The sequence below is a fragment of the Canis aureus genome, chromosome 8 (assembly GCF_053574225.1).
Source record: "Canis aureus isolate CA01 chromosome 8, VMU_Caureus_v.1.0, whole genome shotgun sequence".
NCBI lineage: Eukaryota > Metazoa > Chordata > Mammalia > Carnivora > Canidae > Canis > Canis aureus.
In genome coordinates, this window is record NC_135618.1 from 52,159,629 (window position 1) to 52,175,621 (window position 15,993).

The 15,993-nt window shown below is 43.2% G+C and overlaps 1 protein-coding gene and 1 long non-coding RNA gene across 7 annotated transcripts in view; one reads left to right on the top strand and one right to left on the bottom strand.

Annotated features, from left to right (window-relative positions):
- VPS35L (VPS35 endosomal protein sorting factor like) overlaps positions 1–15,993 on the top strand; it is a 115,707-nt gene that overhangs the window by 34,498 nt on the left and 65,216 nt on the right. For all 6 annotated transcript variants that reach the window (XM_077906790.1, XM_077906791.1, XM_077906792.1 and 3 more), the window contains 5 exons: positions 6,289–6,385; positions 7,101–7,148; positions 8,394–8,487; positions 12,056–12,133; positions 12,632–12,754. In XM_077906790.1, the coding sequence (XP_077762916.1) occupies positions 6,289–6,385; positions 7,101–7,148; positions 8,394–8,487; positions 12,056–12,133; positions 12,632–12,754 (440 nt within the window). The remainder of the gene's footprint in view (positions 1–6,288; positions 6,386–7,100; positions 7,149–8,393; positions 8,488–12,055; positions 12,134–12,631; positions 12,755–15,993) is intronic.
- LOC144319077 (uncharacterized) lies at positions 9,333–14,267 on the bottom strand. Its single transcript, XR_013384993.1, has 3 exons — positions 13,807–14,267; positions 13,298–13,384; positions 9,333–11,892 (listed from the first exon to the last, which is right to left on the bottom strand). It is a non-coding gene; the product is annotated as an uncharacterized LOC144319077 (long non-coding RNA).

Sequence of the window (15,993 nt, forward strand, 5' to 3'; positions counted from 1 at the left end):
GTGGTTGAGCATCTGTCTTTGGCTCAGGGCGTGATCCTGGGGTCCTGGGATCAAGTCCTGCATCAGGGTCCCCACAGGGAACCTGCTTCTCCCTCTGCCTATGTCTCTGTCTTTCTCTCTGTGTCTCTCAGGAATAAATAAATAAAATCTAAAAAAAAAAAAAAAAAAAGATTGGGAAGCAGGGAGTCTGGAGGGGTAGGCAGGGCCAGCTTCGGAGCTTAAGTGCAAAGGCCTTCTCTCTCAGCTTTAAGGATTTGGGAATAGATCTAGGTACACTTAGTTAACTTAAACTTGCCAACTTGTATGCCATGTCAGCAGCAGTAAATGCTTGCCTCTAAGCAAAATTAAACCCAAATAGATGTTTTTTGTGGCTACAATAATATATTTTTTTAAAGATTTTACTTTTTAGTAATTTCTATATCCAATGTAGGTCTTGAACTCACAACCCCAAGATCAAGAGTTGCATACTATACTGACTGAGCCAGCCAGCTGCCCCTACAATAGCATTCCCCCCACCCAAATATTTATTTATTTTATTTATTTATTTATTTTTTATTTTTATTTTTTTCTATTTATTTATTTTAGAGAGGGACAGAAGGAGGGGCAGAGAGGGAGAGAGAAAGAATATCTCAAGCATGGAGCCTGACTTGGGGTTTGATCTCACAATCCTGAGATTATGCCCGGAGCTGAAATCAAGAGTCAGGTGCCTAATCAACTGAGCCACCCAGGCGCCCCACAACAGCATTTTCCCCCCAAAGATTTATTTATTTGAGAGAGAGTGAGTGAGCACAGGGAGTTGGTGGGGGGGGGGGGGGGGAGGAAGAGGGGGAGAGAGAATCTCAAGCAGACCCCCTGCTGAGCATGGAGCCTGACTTGAAACTTGATCTCGGGACCCTGAGATCATGACCTGAGCCGAAATCATGAGTTGGACGCCTATCCAGCTAAGCCACTCAGGCGCCCCTCCAACAGTATTTTTTAAAATGCTTTTTGATACACAATCTACTCCTTCCTACTGTTGTACACCTAACCACATAATATTTATATTACCTGTCTAACCCCCCCAGAGTCCTTTGAATTTGCATTTACAATAATTTTCCTTCCTCCTAATTTTCACTAAGTATACAAACAATATTTTAGAGCCAATTAAGGAAAAATTACTAACAACCTCCTACCTAAACTATAGAAGTTCAAGATAGTAGACTATCTATTCATTTCTAGTCCTTGTCTAAATTTGTTAATTAGCACTTTTATCACTAAAACCCTTCCTTCCTCAATACTTTTTTTTTCCCTCGAGCGATGCAAATCAGGCTTCTGTTTTTCTTGAAAATAATGTAATTTTTTTCTTCTTTCAGTGAAAATCTTCCTCTGCATGTAGTGTTCTTTGGTTCTAAGAACATGAGAGGGAAAAGGGGAAATTTCTCTAAAAAATGTCAGTGATTTTGGGGATGTCTCTTAGCAATATTTATGAAGAAAGCTTTTGAAATCTGTGTGGAATCCTGCCTAAAGAGATTATGTACAGAGAGAAATCTGGTGGCAGGTGTGCTCATTCTTTCCAGTTGAATCAAGTTCTGACTGGTGACTTAAATTTTTGTGTCCTTCACCTTCAGGAATTTTAACTAAGGCATACCTATTTTATGAGTTTAGAAGGAAGGATACTGGTGTCCTTTTGGGTCAGGGAACGTACATATCCCTGTAGGTGATGGTTTCCCCCTACCGTTTCTTAATCCAGCATATGCGTGGAGAGACCATCCACCCTACATGATAAAGTAACTTTATTTCCATCATGGGATAGATATCTTGGGTTTATGATGTTGTGGTTGTTGTCAGCATTCCCATCTCCAGTTTTTCCCCATGGCTGATGTTGGCTGCATCTGGATAAGCACGTCCCTAGCTGACCTGGCCTTTCACGTGCATGCTAAGATGACATCCCTATAAGCACCGTTATGTAAAGAGACCTCTCACTCGTTGGGTCGCCAACTTGGCAAAGGAAAGAGAACTAGATTCCTTGGTCTCCCTCCTCCTAAAATATCCACAGAAGTTCAAGGTTGACAAAAGAACCAGTGTAAAAGAAAAATAGGTGGGAATAGAAAGAAGCATCTCAGCTCTTTGTTATATTGAAGTCTGTGAATTAATTTCCACATTCTGAATTGGTTCTCCATGTAAGCAGCCCAAGTGCTAAAGTATAAATCATGTCACATTAGGCCCTTCCTCTGCTGAGAACCCTTCAGGGAGTTACTGTTGCACTAGGAAAACTCTCAATCTCCTTACCGAGGCTGCAGCCCTGTATGGTTTGGCATACAGTGCCTGCTTCTCTCCTGCCTGCCTGCCTCATTGGCTTGCTTTTTTCTTCTTTGACCATCTGGAGGTCATAGCTACCTCAGGACCTTTGCACCTGATGTTTCTTCTTCCTGGAATACACTTCCTCTACATCTAAACACGGCAGACTTCTTTTTGCACTTCAGGGCTCTGCTCGAATGCCACCTCTGCCAGAGTCTTCTCTGCCCATCCTGTGTAATGACATTGTACCCTCAAGTCATTGTCTAGCCTAATACTTAGTTTTATATCTTTCATAGTATTGGCTATTACTAGATATTACCTGATTTGTTTGCTTGCTTGCTTATTCTTTTCACTGTTTATTATGTTTTTCTCTCCACTGGAATATAAGCTTCATGAGGACAGGGTCTGTCTTGTGTATTGTTAACTCTTGAGAGCCTAGAATATTACTTTTAGTTAAGACATTTGTGTTCAGCAAATGAAGTATAAAAATGTAAGATTTGGGATGACTGGGTGGCTCAGCAGTTCAGTGTCTACCTTTGGCCCAGGGCGTGATCTTGGAGTCCTGGGATTGAGTCCCACATCAGGCTTCCTGCATGGAGCCTGCCTCTCTCTCTGTGTCTCTCTCATGAATACATAAAAATAAAATCTTAAAAAAAAAAAAAAAAAAAAAAAGAATGTAAGATTTACTTTGCTACAAGAATTTAAATAACTTTGGTTTTTTTGAGTAAGTTCTAAACCCAAAGTGGGGCTTCAACCCATGACCCCAAGATGAAGAGTTGTGTGAACCAGCCAGCACCCCACTTTGCTACAGGATTTTATTTTTTATTTTTTTAAAGATTTATTTATTCATGAGAGACCCAGAGAAGGTGGGGGGGGGGGCGGCGGGGGGGGGGGGCAGAAACACAGGCAAAGGGAGAAGCAGGCTCCATGCAGGGAGCCCGCCCAATATGGGACTTGATCCCGGGACTCCAGGATCATGCCCTGGGACAAAGGCAGGTGCTAAACTGCTGAGCCACCCAGGGATCCCTTGCTATAGGATTTTGAAGTCCTACCTAACATAGTTTTCTCTTAAATTATCTCTTAAGCTAGAAGGAAAGCCTGAAGCCTTTGTACTGGCATGTGCAGATGATCATATAGCTTACAGGTGATGTGGAACCCGGGACAGCTTGCACTGCTATACCCCTGGGATCTCCCAGCGTCCAGCCATGGGCTTCAGTAGACGAGGCATTTGCCAGGGCTGGTGGCTTATACCTTATGGTGATGCTAGCTCACTTCTGAATCTCCAGTCCCTCATCTGTAAAGTGAGGGATTTTATTGACCTCAGAGACTTACTTTTGCTTTTGGGTTTCAGATCCCATGATTCAGTCATATGAAGGGAAATTAATCCCACCCATCCTTTTTCCACAAGGCATGATTGACAAATGAATTTAAGAATAACCCTTTTCCTGTCTGGATCTCTTGGAACTTGGGGGGGGCGGGGAGTTACTTTTAAGTGCATGGGTTCAGGGCAGGAAAGGGGAAATCATAATTCCCTTCCCTTTGGAACTGGCAAGTGAATGGTTCTTGAATGAATGAAGCATTCTATAGCATCCAAAAATAAGGTAAATACTTGAGATTGCAATTCCAAAATATCTGCAGTTGTGATTAGTGACGGTTCTCTGCCAGGGAGTACCTGGAGGTTTATCTTTTTGCTGATTCCATCGGAGTTTTGATCACCTTAATTGTGTGCCATCAAGTTGCAGAAAGCAGGATTGGGGATGAAAAATGACTCTGTGCACAAGATGAGGACTGCAAGCTAGGGTTTGTTTGCGATCTTCTAAAATGACTAACCTCTCCCTTTTTGATTTTTTTTTTTTTTAATTGTAAGCAAACTGTGCCACATGTGGGACTTGAACTCCTGACTCTATGATCAAGAGTTGCATGCTCTACTGACTGAGACAGCCAGCAACCCCCCCTTTTTAACTGAATCCTAAAAGTATAAAGCACATCCGGTGGTGGGGATCTAATATGTGGAAATCATTTAGAAGAAATCATTTCTATGCAAGAGTTCCACAGTGGCCTTCTTGGTGATGAGTTTGGGTGTTTTTTTGTTTGTTTTTAATTTATTCATAGGAGACAGAGAGAGAGAGGCTCTTGTGGGGAGCCCGATGTGGGACTCTCCATCCCAGGACTTAGGATCACTCCCTTAGCTGAAGGCAGACACTCAACCACTGAGCCACCCAGATGCCCTGGGCGGAGTGGTTGGGTTGGGGTGGGTTGATTGTTGTTTTCATTGTTCCATACTCTCTTCGATTCTTTATTAAGATACATGTCATAAAAAGGTTGGGACTGATAGGGTAGCCAGCCTAGGGCCAGGGATCATGACTTCTGTCGTGTTGCTCTCATGGTTCAAGCTGGTGATGGAGGCTCCAGCATCGTATTGGCATTCCAGCCAGCAGGAAGGAAGGAAGGAAGGAAGAGAGGGAGGAAGGGAGGAAGGGAGGAAGGAAGGGGGAGGTGTTCCCTTAGATATTTCTCAGAAGTTGCATTTCTAGGGGCTTGTATCTAGGGGCCAGAACTTGGTGGCATGTCCACACCTGGCTGTGATGACCAGATACCCAGAAGAAAAGGGACAGGTCCATGACTGAAAGAAGAGAACAGAGAATGGGGGAAGCTGGTGGTGTTGCCAGCAGATGACTCAAGTTTGGAGGAAGTGTTGAGCTGGCAGCTTGACTGGCAGGTTTTTCACCTCAGGGCTTTGATTTACTGGTCTGGCCCAGGGGATATTTAGAGCACAAGCTTGGATTACATGTCCTGTTATACTTGCAGGTTTCTTTTCTTTCTTTCTTTCTTTTTTTTTTTTTTTTAAAGATTATTTATTTATTTATTTATTTATTTATTTATTTATTTATTTATGACACAGAGAGAGGCAGATACACAGAGGGAGAAGTAGGCTCCTCATAAGGAGCCCAATGTGGGACTCAATCCCCGGACCCAGGATCACACCCTGAGCTGAAGGCAGACGCTCAACCACTGAGCCACCCAGATGTCCCTACTTGCAGGTTTCTAAAGCATCTGGAATTCCCAACTGTATTGTGTAGTTACTGGTGGGTATAGCAAGACTCTCTGGGTTGTGTTAGAGGCAGGAGCTAAGAATGAAGGTATTGGAGCCAGGCCACCTGGGTTGAATTGCAGCTCTGATATTTGCTTGCTCTGTGCCCTAACCATTTCTGCACCTTGATCTCTGCATCTGGCAAAGAGTAAATAAAAGTTTGTATGGTGGGGTGCCTGGGTGGCTCAGTTTAGTGTCTCCCTTCAGCTCAGGTCATGATCTTAGGGTCCTGGGATCGAGCCCTGCATCGGGTTCCCTGCTCAGTGGGGAATCTGTTTCTCCTTCTCTCTCTGCCTCTATCACTGTCACCAATTGTTTCTTAATAATATTAATATTATTTGGAAGGAAAGAACCAGAAGAACTGGGTAGGCCACCCCTTCTTCATTGTAATGTTCTATCTCAGGACTCATAGCAGCTGTAACAGATTTGAAGAATTAGCTCGGTCTCTCTGTCTCTCTCTTGCATGTGCTCTTTCTCTAATAAATAAAATCTTGAAAAACAAAAAAATTAGGGGCACCTGGGTGGCTCAGTTGATTAAATGTCTGCCTTTGGCTCAGTTTATGATCTTGGGGTCCTGGGATCGAGCCCTGCATTGGGCTCCCTGCTCATTGGGGAGTCTGCTTCTGCTTATACTCTCTCTCTCAAGTGAATGAAGTCTTTAAAGAAAAAAAAAGTGTATGATAGAGGGATGTTGTAGGGATGAGGTGTCCTGATGTCTGAGTGGCATTTGGAAAGCCTCATATGTGGGCTATCACTGTCACCAATTGTTTCCTAATAATAATAATATTTGGAAGGAAAGAGCTAGAAGAACTGGACAGGCTACCCCTTCTTCTCCATTGTACCGTTCTCAGGACCTGTAGCAGCTGTAACAGATTCGAAGAATTAGCAGGACTGATTTGGGTCTTGTTTTTGTATTGCAGATCACTTCTCTCCAGAGAATGTAAATGACACGGCCAAAGAAACATGCTTAAATTGGTTTTTCAAGATTGCTTCCATCAGGGAACTCATTCCAAGATTGTATCCTTTTTTTTTTTTTGGGGGGGGGTCTAATGATTTTAGAGATAGGCTGAAAGAGTTGTACCATTAATAGAAGCCATGTGATGGGATGCCCTGAAATTCCTGTTGCAAGTTTGGTCCCGTTACGGTTGCTAGCCTGGAAATCCAGGGCCAGCCACATTGTCGAAGCCCATTGGATTCCTCCTTCCCCAAACAGTGTCCTGTTTTCTTACTTTGAATATGATGCCATGTACCAGGCTTTTGTTTCCTAGAGGAACATTCCCACATTAATTCTCTCAATTAAAATGCTTCATCTTTATGTGTTTTCTCTGGTTCCCAAAACTTGAAAAGAACAGGGTCAGGCTTCTCTGCACAGATGCCAGTTTTGAAGAACAGAGAGTTTGACTTATACACAAATGAATCTTGGTTATCTTAAAGTTTATTCTTTCCCCATGAAGCATGGATTGGAAATGCTCAAAACACAGTTTAAACTTGAGCACACCACCGTGAATCAGCATGTAATTTTTTTCTGAAGTCTATTTTAAATAAGTATGAAACTTTGAAAGCCAACAATGGAAACCACAAGCTGTTAGGCAAGGTAATTCTCTGGGCTGGTGAGAGACTGTGGCTCCCTGTCCTGAAGTCATGCTTGGTTCTGCTCTTGAGTGGTCTAGTCTTTTTGCCATAGGGAATAGGCTGTCTGGAAAATGTCTTCCTTAACGGAATATTTTTGTAGTTACGTGGAAGCATCTATCCTGAAGTGTAACAAGTTCCTCTCCAAAATGTAAGGTTCTTCTTAAATGTCTAGAACCATAACATTTCCAGAAAAATTTCTCTAATGCACATGCTAATGGTAATGTAATAGCGGCTGTCCTTCACTGAGTACTTACCGTGTAGCAGAGCTGGTGCTAAGCACCTTCCATACATTTTCTCATCTGATCTAAATGGAAACCTGATAATGTAGAACTCATTATAATTTCTATCTTATGGAGAAGAAAACTCAAGCTACGAGAAGTTGGTTGAGTGGTTCATGGATGAGTCCTGGCTCTGCCTTCAGGAGCTGTGTGGTCTTGGCAAGTTATTCAGCATCTCTGATCCTCAGTCTCCTCCTCTGTGAATGAGGCCATACAAAGAGGTCCGTGAGGGTTTGTTGAGAGCAGTTCCTGACACATAGTGGGCCCACGCTCAGTGTTTGCTGATGCTGCTGAAGATGGTGGGTCTTTGCCCCTGAGCCCCATGCTACTTTGGGTTACCTTGGGCCTTGTTTCGAGCGTCACTTCCAGGGCTCAGGGAAACCAGATCTGTGTTCTGTATGGCCGACAAAACATTAGGTCATATCAAATAGCACATAGGTAATAAACCTTCTGAAGCCAGGGACCAACTCACAGTGCTCCCTAGTGAAGGAGTTTTATTGGTTTTAGAATGTGTCCCAAATGTGATTTGGATCGAAGAGTACCTGGGGCAGTTTTTAGGGCTAACATTGGTGCTAAATTATTTTGCCTCCCTATTTGGGGTGGATAATGCCGAGGCAGAGTCCCATATTGCAGAAGAAATAAATCAGTCACAATTCTCATTGATGGGGTATCACTCATGTCAGCCTGAGGTGCCAGGAGTTGGGTGTTAGGAAGGGGGATGGCAGGAGACAGTCTGTGCCAGAGGAATACAGCTCCAGCAAGAAGATCAAGGAGTGGATCAGAGGATGGAAAATAATTGGGAGACAGAAACTGTTAAATTAATAAAATAAACGTGACCTCAAACAGGCAAAAAAGGAAAGGTCAGACTCTAGCACTGGGCAAATGGTGAAGATGACAGAAGCCATTCAGTGAATGAATTGTGTCCAGAAAGAGAGAGATGATTGTTACATTGCCTTAGAAAATGCAAACTTTGGCCTTGGTTTGTCTCTGAAACTTGATTTTCCGCCCTCCCACCCCCCGCATTGAGGAAGTGTAGCTTTATCTTTATTTTAAAAATAAGAGAACAGACAGTTCTCACATGGAGTATAATGCTGCCCTCTTTTTATTTCCCACAGGGGGATTTCAGAATGTCTGCCCCGGTTGACGTGTATGATTCGCGGAATCGGAGACCCACTGGTGTCAGTGTACGCCAGGGCCTATCTGTGCCGGGTAGGCCACGTCGGGTCCCCACTTGCTCACAGATGGGGCTGCTTTCTCTCTCTTCAGGTCTTCATGTAGGCTTCTCCCTCCCCAGCACCTTGCAAATCACTACAAGAACGACTTCATTCGCTGCTAATTTTAGAGCATAGCTCTCCCACGGAAAGCACAACTGTAGGATTTCTTCTAAAAATTAATTTTAAAGTAGACCCATTTACCATAACTCTAATTAGGGGGCGTTTGAGGTCATCTTCTTACAAATGAACTGGTTTTCAGAATTAATTGTTTCCTCCAGTTCTTGCTGGGAGGGAGGCTCCTGAGGCCTCTTGGCTGATAGGTTGCTTTTCATTGACTTGAAATCTGCTTTCCCTTTGTCTTGGATTGGATTGTTTTATTAGTTTCTCTCTTCCATTGAAGAATTGGCATAGGGTGCGAGTTGGTGGGGGTGGTCTGTCCCTTGTGACAGGCGTCAGGGTCTGTGTGGCCCAGCCATGGAAGGCTACAGACCTCTTTTTGCACCTGCTCTGATGTAAATCATCTAGCACTTTTCTCTCTTAAAGTACCGTGAAGCTTCTACATCAGATATTTTCATTTATGACAAATGCAACCCATGGAGAGTTTCTGGTTATTCATCTTCAACTCCTGCGGGGGCTTTGCCCACCGTCAGCTTGCCCCAAGAGTCCTCCTTGCTAGTCCTATCAGCATTCTTCACCTAGAGGGAAGACTAAATTGCCCCTGTTTCGTAGGATCCTGATGAATTGCAGACTTCTTTGAGGACGAAGCTATGGAGCCTCCCCCGGCCCTTGCCAGTGATCATAAGTATTTGTAAATCAGAAGCAAGAACTAGTAGCTAGCCTTTGACTGGCTTTTACGTGACATCTGGCAAGTGGCGAGAAGCCCTATGGTCTCAGGTGTCACAAAGAAATCACAGTGCCCTCAGAGTGAATAGCAAACATCCTTATGAAGGACACTTTCTATAGGTTTGTTCCCTGATACCAGGAAAGAAAAAAAAGCTTTGGACTTGAGGGCAACCTGCTCCCCATTGGTAACAGAGGCAAAAATGTTTATATGCTGCCCTCTGCTTGAAACTTGGGATGGATTTTTTTATACAGGAATGTCAGGTATGTTTCCTAGAGCTTCAGCTTTGGGGAATCCTATTGAAGCTTGAATACTTCTCCTGAGTGCATGTTTGCTGAGGGCCTACTGGGTGCAGAAAGCAGTTGGGTCCCATGGAGGAGATGCAAGAATGTTCATTTGCATATTTGCTCCCCTGCCTTTTCCCTCATTGAACAGAGCAAATAATTCAAACTTACGAGTCACATAATAGAGTAATAAAGACAGAGTCACAGTGTGTATCAACGAAGATGATTCTGGTCATTAAAGAGAAGTTGAAAAGGTGGAAATATGTGTTCTTTGCAAACCTGTTCAGGTGTAAAGTTTAAGCAAGTTGCAAAGGTTAGGGAAATGATCATGTTTCTGGCATATAAAATTGCACATGGCAATTTTAAAATTTGGTGATAATGAATTCATCCCAGGAAGACTGGTGATAAAATGCAGTCTATCTGTGGAAATAATTTTTTGGTCAACCCAGACTTTGCATCAGTTCCCCAGGCTGCGTACTTACTAAGTCTTTTGAAGTAAAAGAATGAGAGACAGTCTGGGCATTACTAAGGATCCTTTCAGTCACACGCAGCAAAACCCAGTTCATACTATTTTAAGCAAAAAGGAGGGTTTATTGGTTCATGTGTCTGAAGAATCTAGGGGTAGTGTAAGCATGGCTAGATCCAGGGTCTTCAGAATGTTGTCAAGAATTGTCCTCTCCTTCATCACTCAGCTCTCCTTTCTCTGGGTTGACTTCCTTCTGTGGCTTACTCAGCTGCTCCTGGCTTCCATCCTCCTAACTTAACCCCAGTGGATAGAGTACCTTAGACGTGCCAGCCAGAGTCTCAGGGCTCTCAGTGGACCACCTTGGGCCACTTGTCCATCAATAGACTGTGGCCACGGAATGAAATATGTCTCCTGAGTAGGAGTGTGCCCACCCCTGGACGTCAGGGTGGGGTGGATCCAGCTCCTCCACAAACCTCATGGTCTGAAAGGGAGGTTTGCTTCCCCCCAAAACAAATCCTACTTGCTGATACCAGCAATGGGAAATGCATGCCAGGCAGGCTGAAACAGCAGAAGGAAATCATGAACCACTACCCTTGCTACTCTGGGTAGGAATCTTTTAGACCCAAGCAGATTTCCAAGCTGCTCATTTGTCTTGATGGAAAGAAATAAACAAAACACAGAAAAGCAGTGAGTGGGCAGGGTGTGGGGGGAGCTCGAAGCTGTTTATTAAAGGAAAGTATGATTAACTCCTCTGCTAAGTCATGGCCTCTTCAGCACATCAGCATTGCTTGTCCACTGGGCCTTCCTTTGCTGTCGCCTAACAGATAATTATTGCCTGTTCTACGATATGATTAAGTGGAAGGAAAGACAATAGAACACAGTAGAACTGCATCTGACTTCGTTGTTAGTATTTTTTTTTTTATCTACCGCTTGTCCTTGAAAACATCCTCAACAGCCATGGAGTTGTCCTTGGAATTTAGCGCCCTAATGGATCTCGCATAATTCTTCTCAAAGGAATTCTTCACAGTCTGTAAAAAACATCATTATCATTAATCTTCATGACCTCGAGTAGGGGGAGGTGAGTGGCAGGAATCTGTCCCCATTTGAAGAAACCCGGTCCCAGAGAAGCACCTTCTCTTACAAAGTTGTTTTTGTGTGAAGGCAGCAATTTGGAATTGAGGTGTATCTCAGGAGCTCAGTTTAAGGAACATTATGATGCTTTGGTTTTGTTGTGAACGCATGAAACACATGAACTCCCCTCCATAGCGCATACCTTCACTTTTCCATCCAGCCCCAGGGCTCTGGCTGTCTTCTCTATGATTAGCACATTTTTTTTAGCTGGAATGTTACAGTCTTGTTTTTTAAACAATGAATGCAGAAGCCAGTGGGTTATGGCATTGTTACGCTTCATGCTTGTCTTATATAAAATTGCTTAAAATACATTAAAAACTTGTCTGTTTCCATGACTGCCCAGTAAAGAAGGAGTCTGTATATTTTAACAATGCAACAGTGAAGTCCCAGCTGACTCTCTAACGTACCAGTCTTTTTTTTGCTTCATTTAATAAAAGTGCAGCCACATGTGTGTGTATCATTTTTTTTTTTTTTTGAGAGAGAGCAAGAGAATACTGTATACACAATCTTGAGAGAGAGTACATTCTTCCTTTGTGCCATATTGATTTGTTCTCTTGGTCATCTGTTCAGAAATATATTCATTACCTTTGGGAAATTGTGAAGATGATTACTGCAAATGTTGCCTTTTTTCATTAAAAATAGCTTCTGTGGTTTTTCTTATAAAAGCATCCATGCTTACTGGATAAGAAAAACAGATAAGAATAAAAATTAACTTGGATTTTCTCTGTGCCTACATTTATTTCCACGTATGTTTTTAATCTATAAAAATGGCATCCTAGTGTATGTATTATTTGCAACCTGTTTTTCCATGGTCAAGGTAGTTTCTTTTGTTTGGTTCCAGGTGGGAATGGAAGTGGCTCCACATCTCAAAGAAAGCCTGAATAAGAACTTTTTTGATTTCCTCCTCACATTCAAACAGGTAAGAGAACATGGTCAGAACTGCTAATTGATGTAGCAGTTACATGATCACGAATTCACAACCCAGTTGGATTTCCAAGCTGAGATTGCCTTAAAGCTCTCTAAATGTGTAAACCCTCGAAAATGATACTCGAATCTGTTACAGACAATTAAAATGTGTTGATTGTACTGAACAAGCAGAGAGAATTAATATGCATGTGTTAACAGGAAATGTCTCTAGTCGCCCTTCTTCCTCGCATCTGCTGGCTCCATTTTTATCAGGTTATTTCTTTGCATAGCACACGTCCCAAAACAGCTTGGCTTGGTGACATAGGAAACTTTCTGTGTGTTTTTTTTCTAGTTGAAAAAACAAAAACAAAAACAAAAAAAAACCTGAGAAACCAGGCTGTTTCTCTGGGGGCCATCCAAATGCTTACGAGTATGCGCAGCCTGTGAGTTACATGCTCTCCATTTATTATTATTCCCTTCCTCTTCTAAGTGTTTATTTGGTCTCCTGTAGATTCATGGGGATACAGTCCAGAACCAGCTGGTGGTCCAGGGAGTGGAGCTTCCATCCTACCTGCCCTTGTACTCGCCTGCTATGGACTGGATCTTCCAGTGCATTTCCTACCACGCCCCGGAGGTAACTGCCAGGTGGCATCAGTGTGAAGTTCCCACAGAGGAGAGATGCTGGGGTTCCCCTCTCTTCTATATTGTGTTGTAGTGACCTCTACAGCAGTGAGCTCGGTTATGTAAACAGGGTCTCTGTGTAACAGCTACAGCAACTCTGATGCTAGTCAGCCGGTCCATAGGGCTCACTGTGGTGGCTGGTCCTACACGCATTGCTTCTGGATTGTCTTGTTTCACGCCTCTGGGAGCGAGGCTCAGTGAGGCCAGATAGAAACCTCTGAAAGGTCACGTAGCTTAAGGGTGGTGGTGACTAATGCAAACTGCCTTGTGGCTTCAGGGCCAGTGGGTTTCATCACCTCTTCACTAACCTTCATGTCCCCCTCTTGTGTTCATGATAATCTAATAAGTTAGTAGAGCAAGTAATAGTTTCCCCATTTTACAGAGGGAAGGTGAAACTCAGATGTGTGATTGTGTTGATAAGGGTTTTTTTGGCCTAATTGAAGCATTATAGGAATTGAAGTACGACTGGAATCATAGCAGAAATAATTTTTCTTACCCCAGACTGAGAAGTAGAACACCAGTTCCAGTTGGCATAATAGCTGTGATAGATGAAGCTTCTTCAACAGATGGCTCAGAATTTATCCTTTGGGGAGGAGAGAAAGGGGTTTTGCTATGAAACAGGGATGCTTAGTGCAGAATAAAATTCAAGTACACCCGCCTTTTCCCAGAAGCTGCAATCTATTAAACCCTAAAGAAGGAGGAAAAAGGGCATGACTTTGACCAAGCATTTCCACTTTTAAGAATATTGCATAGAAATAATTGGACAAGTGTGTAAAGACACACATGCACACACATACATACAGTTGTGTGTTGGTTCAGGTGGGCACAGCATCGGAAACAGCATCATCAGCCATCACAAGGGGATTGGGAAGATTATAGAATCCATACAGATTCAGTGGGATGTTATGGGGCCAATCTAAAATAATGGAGGACCGTGATGAAGATATGTACAAACCTACATAAGGGTCACAATAATTGGTAAATCAAAAAAAGGAGGTTACACACCTTACTGTGTGTGTCCTAAGTGGTTGTGTTGCCTCTTGCACTGGAATCAGAGTGCCTGGGTCTGAACCCCAGCTCCGTTGCTTACAGCTTTTGGGACAGAGGAACAGCCACATCACTAGTCCACTCTGAGCCTTTTTTCTTCTTCTGTGAAATGGGAACATGGGAGCATGAATTTTTTTTTTTTTTGCATGAATCAAATATAACAGTCCATTTGCATTGCTTGGTGGAATGCCTAGCGTAGTAATGGAGTGTTTGTTATATTGTCAGGATCACAAATATTTTTAGATATGTGTGCGAGAACTGGGGAGGAGGTATGTCAAAATGTCACTGGAAGGGGAAGTTTTTGTATTGTCTTATTTTTCTTGGCCTACCTGTGGTTTCTAACTTTTCGGGCAAGTGTAATGAATTCCTTACTTCTGAATTTTCCCAAATCCTAAAGTATGAGGGGGAAAAATAGAGGCATCTTATATTTTGGGTGACTTTTTTTTTTTTTTTTAACCATTAAGTTTATTTAAAATCAAGTCCATATGAATGGAAGATTGTAAGTGTGCAGACATTTTCTGTGATCTTCAGGAGCCTCAGCAACCATACGGTGTTGCAGACTACTGGGAAGAGAGTCCGAGGCTGAGCGTAGGAAGAAAGCTGTCCTATCTGTTTAGCCGAATGACATAAACATATAAGCAGGATTGATGTGTTTGAAAATGAGAACACTTACTTTTTTTTCTCCTTACTTTAACGAAAGGCTAAATCGGATTAAAACAAAAGGTACATGCCATACGGCATTCTTCCTTTTATTTTAAGCACCAGTAATCTCAGAGGATGGCAGAAGCTGGGAATAGAGCTTTCCCAGGGAGTCAAACTCTAGGAAATCATTACTGCACCAGAAGAAGTGATTAAAAAAATTAGGTCACCTGAATAATAATAAACTCTGATTCTGGGGGCACTTAAATAAGGAACTTGCAGCATCTCATTAAAAAAAATGTTAATCATTTTCAAAATGCAGAAAAATCAATGTCCATGTGGAAGGTGGTGTTGGAGATGCATGTGACTGATGCCTAAAAACCTTCCTAGTGGCTGGGATGTGTCACCTGGGGAGGTAGGCCTCATCTCCAAAGCAGGGGATTGTCAGTTTGGCTGTGGCCCCTGGTAATATACAGGACAGGCAAGTAGGATATTGGCAAAGGAGAAATACCTTCAGCTATGAATATTTGTGCTATGAAATTTCAGGTTGAAATCAAAATCCCAAATAAAAAAATCAGGGAGTGATTTGTTCAGAAAGGCTTTTTTGTTGTTGTTTGAAGACCAGATCCCCGCCCCCCCCCCCCCACCTGCGCCAATCTTAGAACTAAAATTATAAGTGGAAACCGGATTTATGCCCTCCACTTCAGGCACATTCTGTACAGAAAAAAAGAAACCATTTCATAAGATCTGGTTTTGGGGCAGTGAGAACAAATCCCTTGGTAAGCTTCTCAGCATTTTCTGCAGCTTTTTGTTTGTTGGGATGGTGTGGGAGGTGTAGAAGGAAAAAAAGGCCTGGTCCCTGACATGAGTGGTAAGTCTTGCCTGACAGGGAATCCCACATGGTCTTTTATAGGCCGTGAGGTACAGGCTGTAAATGTTGGGTGAGCGAAGGGGAAAGTGCGCCAGGGCAGGCAGTTGTGCAGACATGGGCTCAGACTATGGCTGTGTTGCCTTGGGCCACTTGATGTCTTTTACCAGATGTAAAATGGGACTAAGGGTAGGATCTTCCTTGAAGGGCTGTCACGAAGTGACCATGATACTACACATCTGTGCATGGCCGAGGGACAGGGGTACCAGGCAAAGGGGGTGGCTGCCAACCTTCTGTTTGGTCTTCGTGGGACTCACTGAAGCAGACAGGGGTATGGGCCTGGAAAGCCAGGAACAAGCAGGGGGTGGGTGGGGTGAGTAAAGGAACGACTGAGGGAAGGGACTGTACAAACAGAGGCAGGCAAGAGGCATAATACGGAGACAGCATTATAGGAGAAGAGTGAGAAGTTAGGCTGCCTGGGCGCGGACCTGGGTACAGAGGTTGTTGAACGTGATGTGGCAGCAAGCAGGCAATCTTGAAGATTTTTCATCAGGAGAATGATTTGAAACAAGCGGTGCTTGAAGATCAAACTGGCAGAAGCAGAAGGGACAGATCAGAAAAAGGAGGGTGGGTGGCCC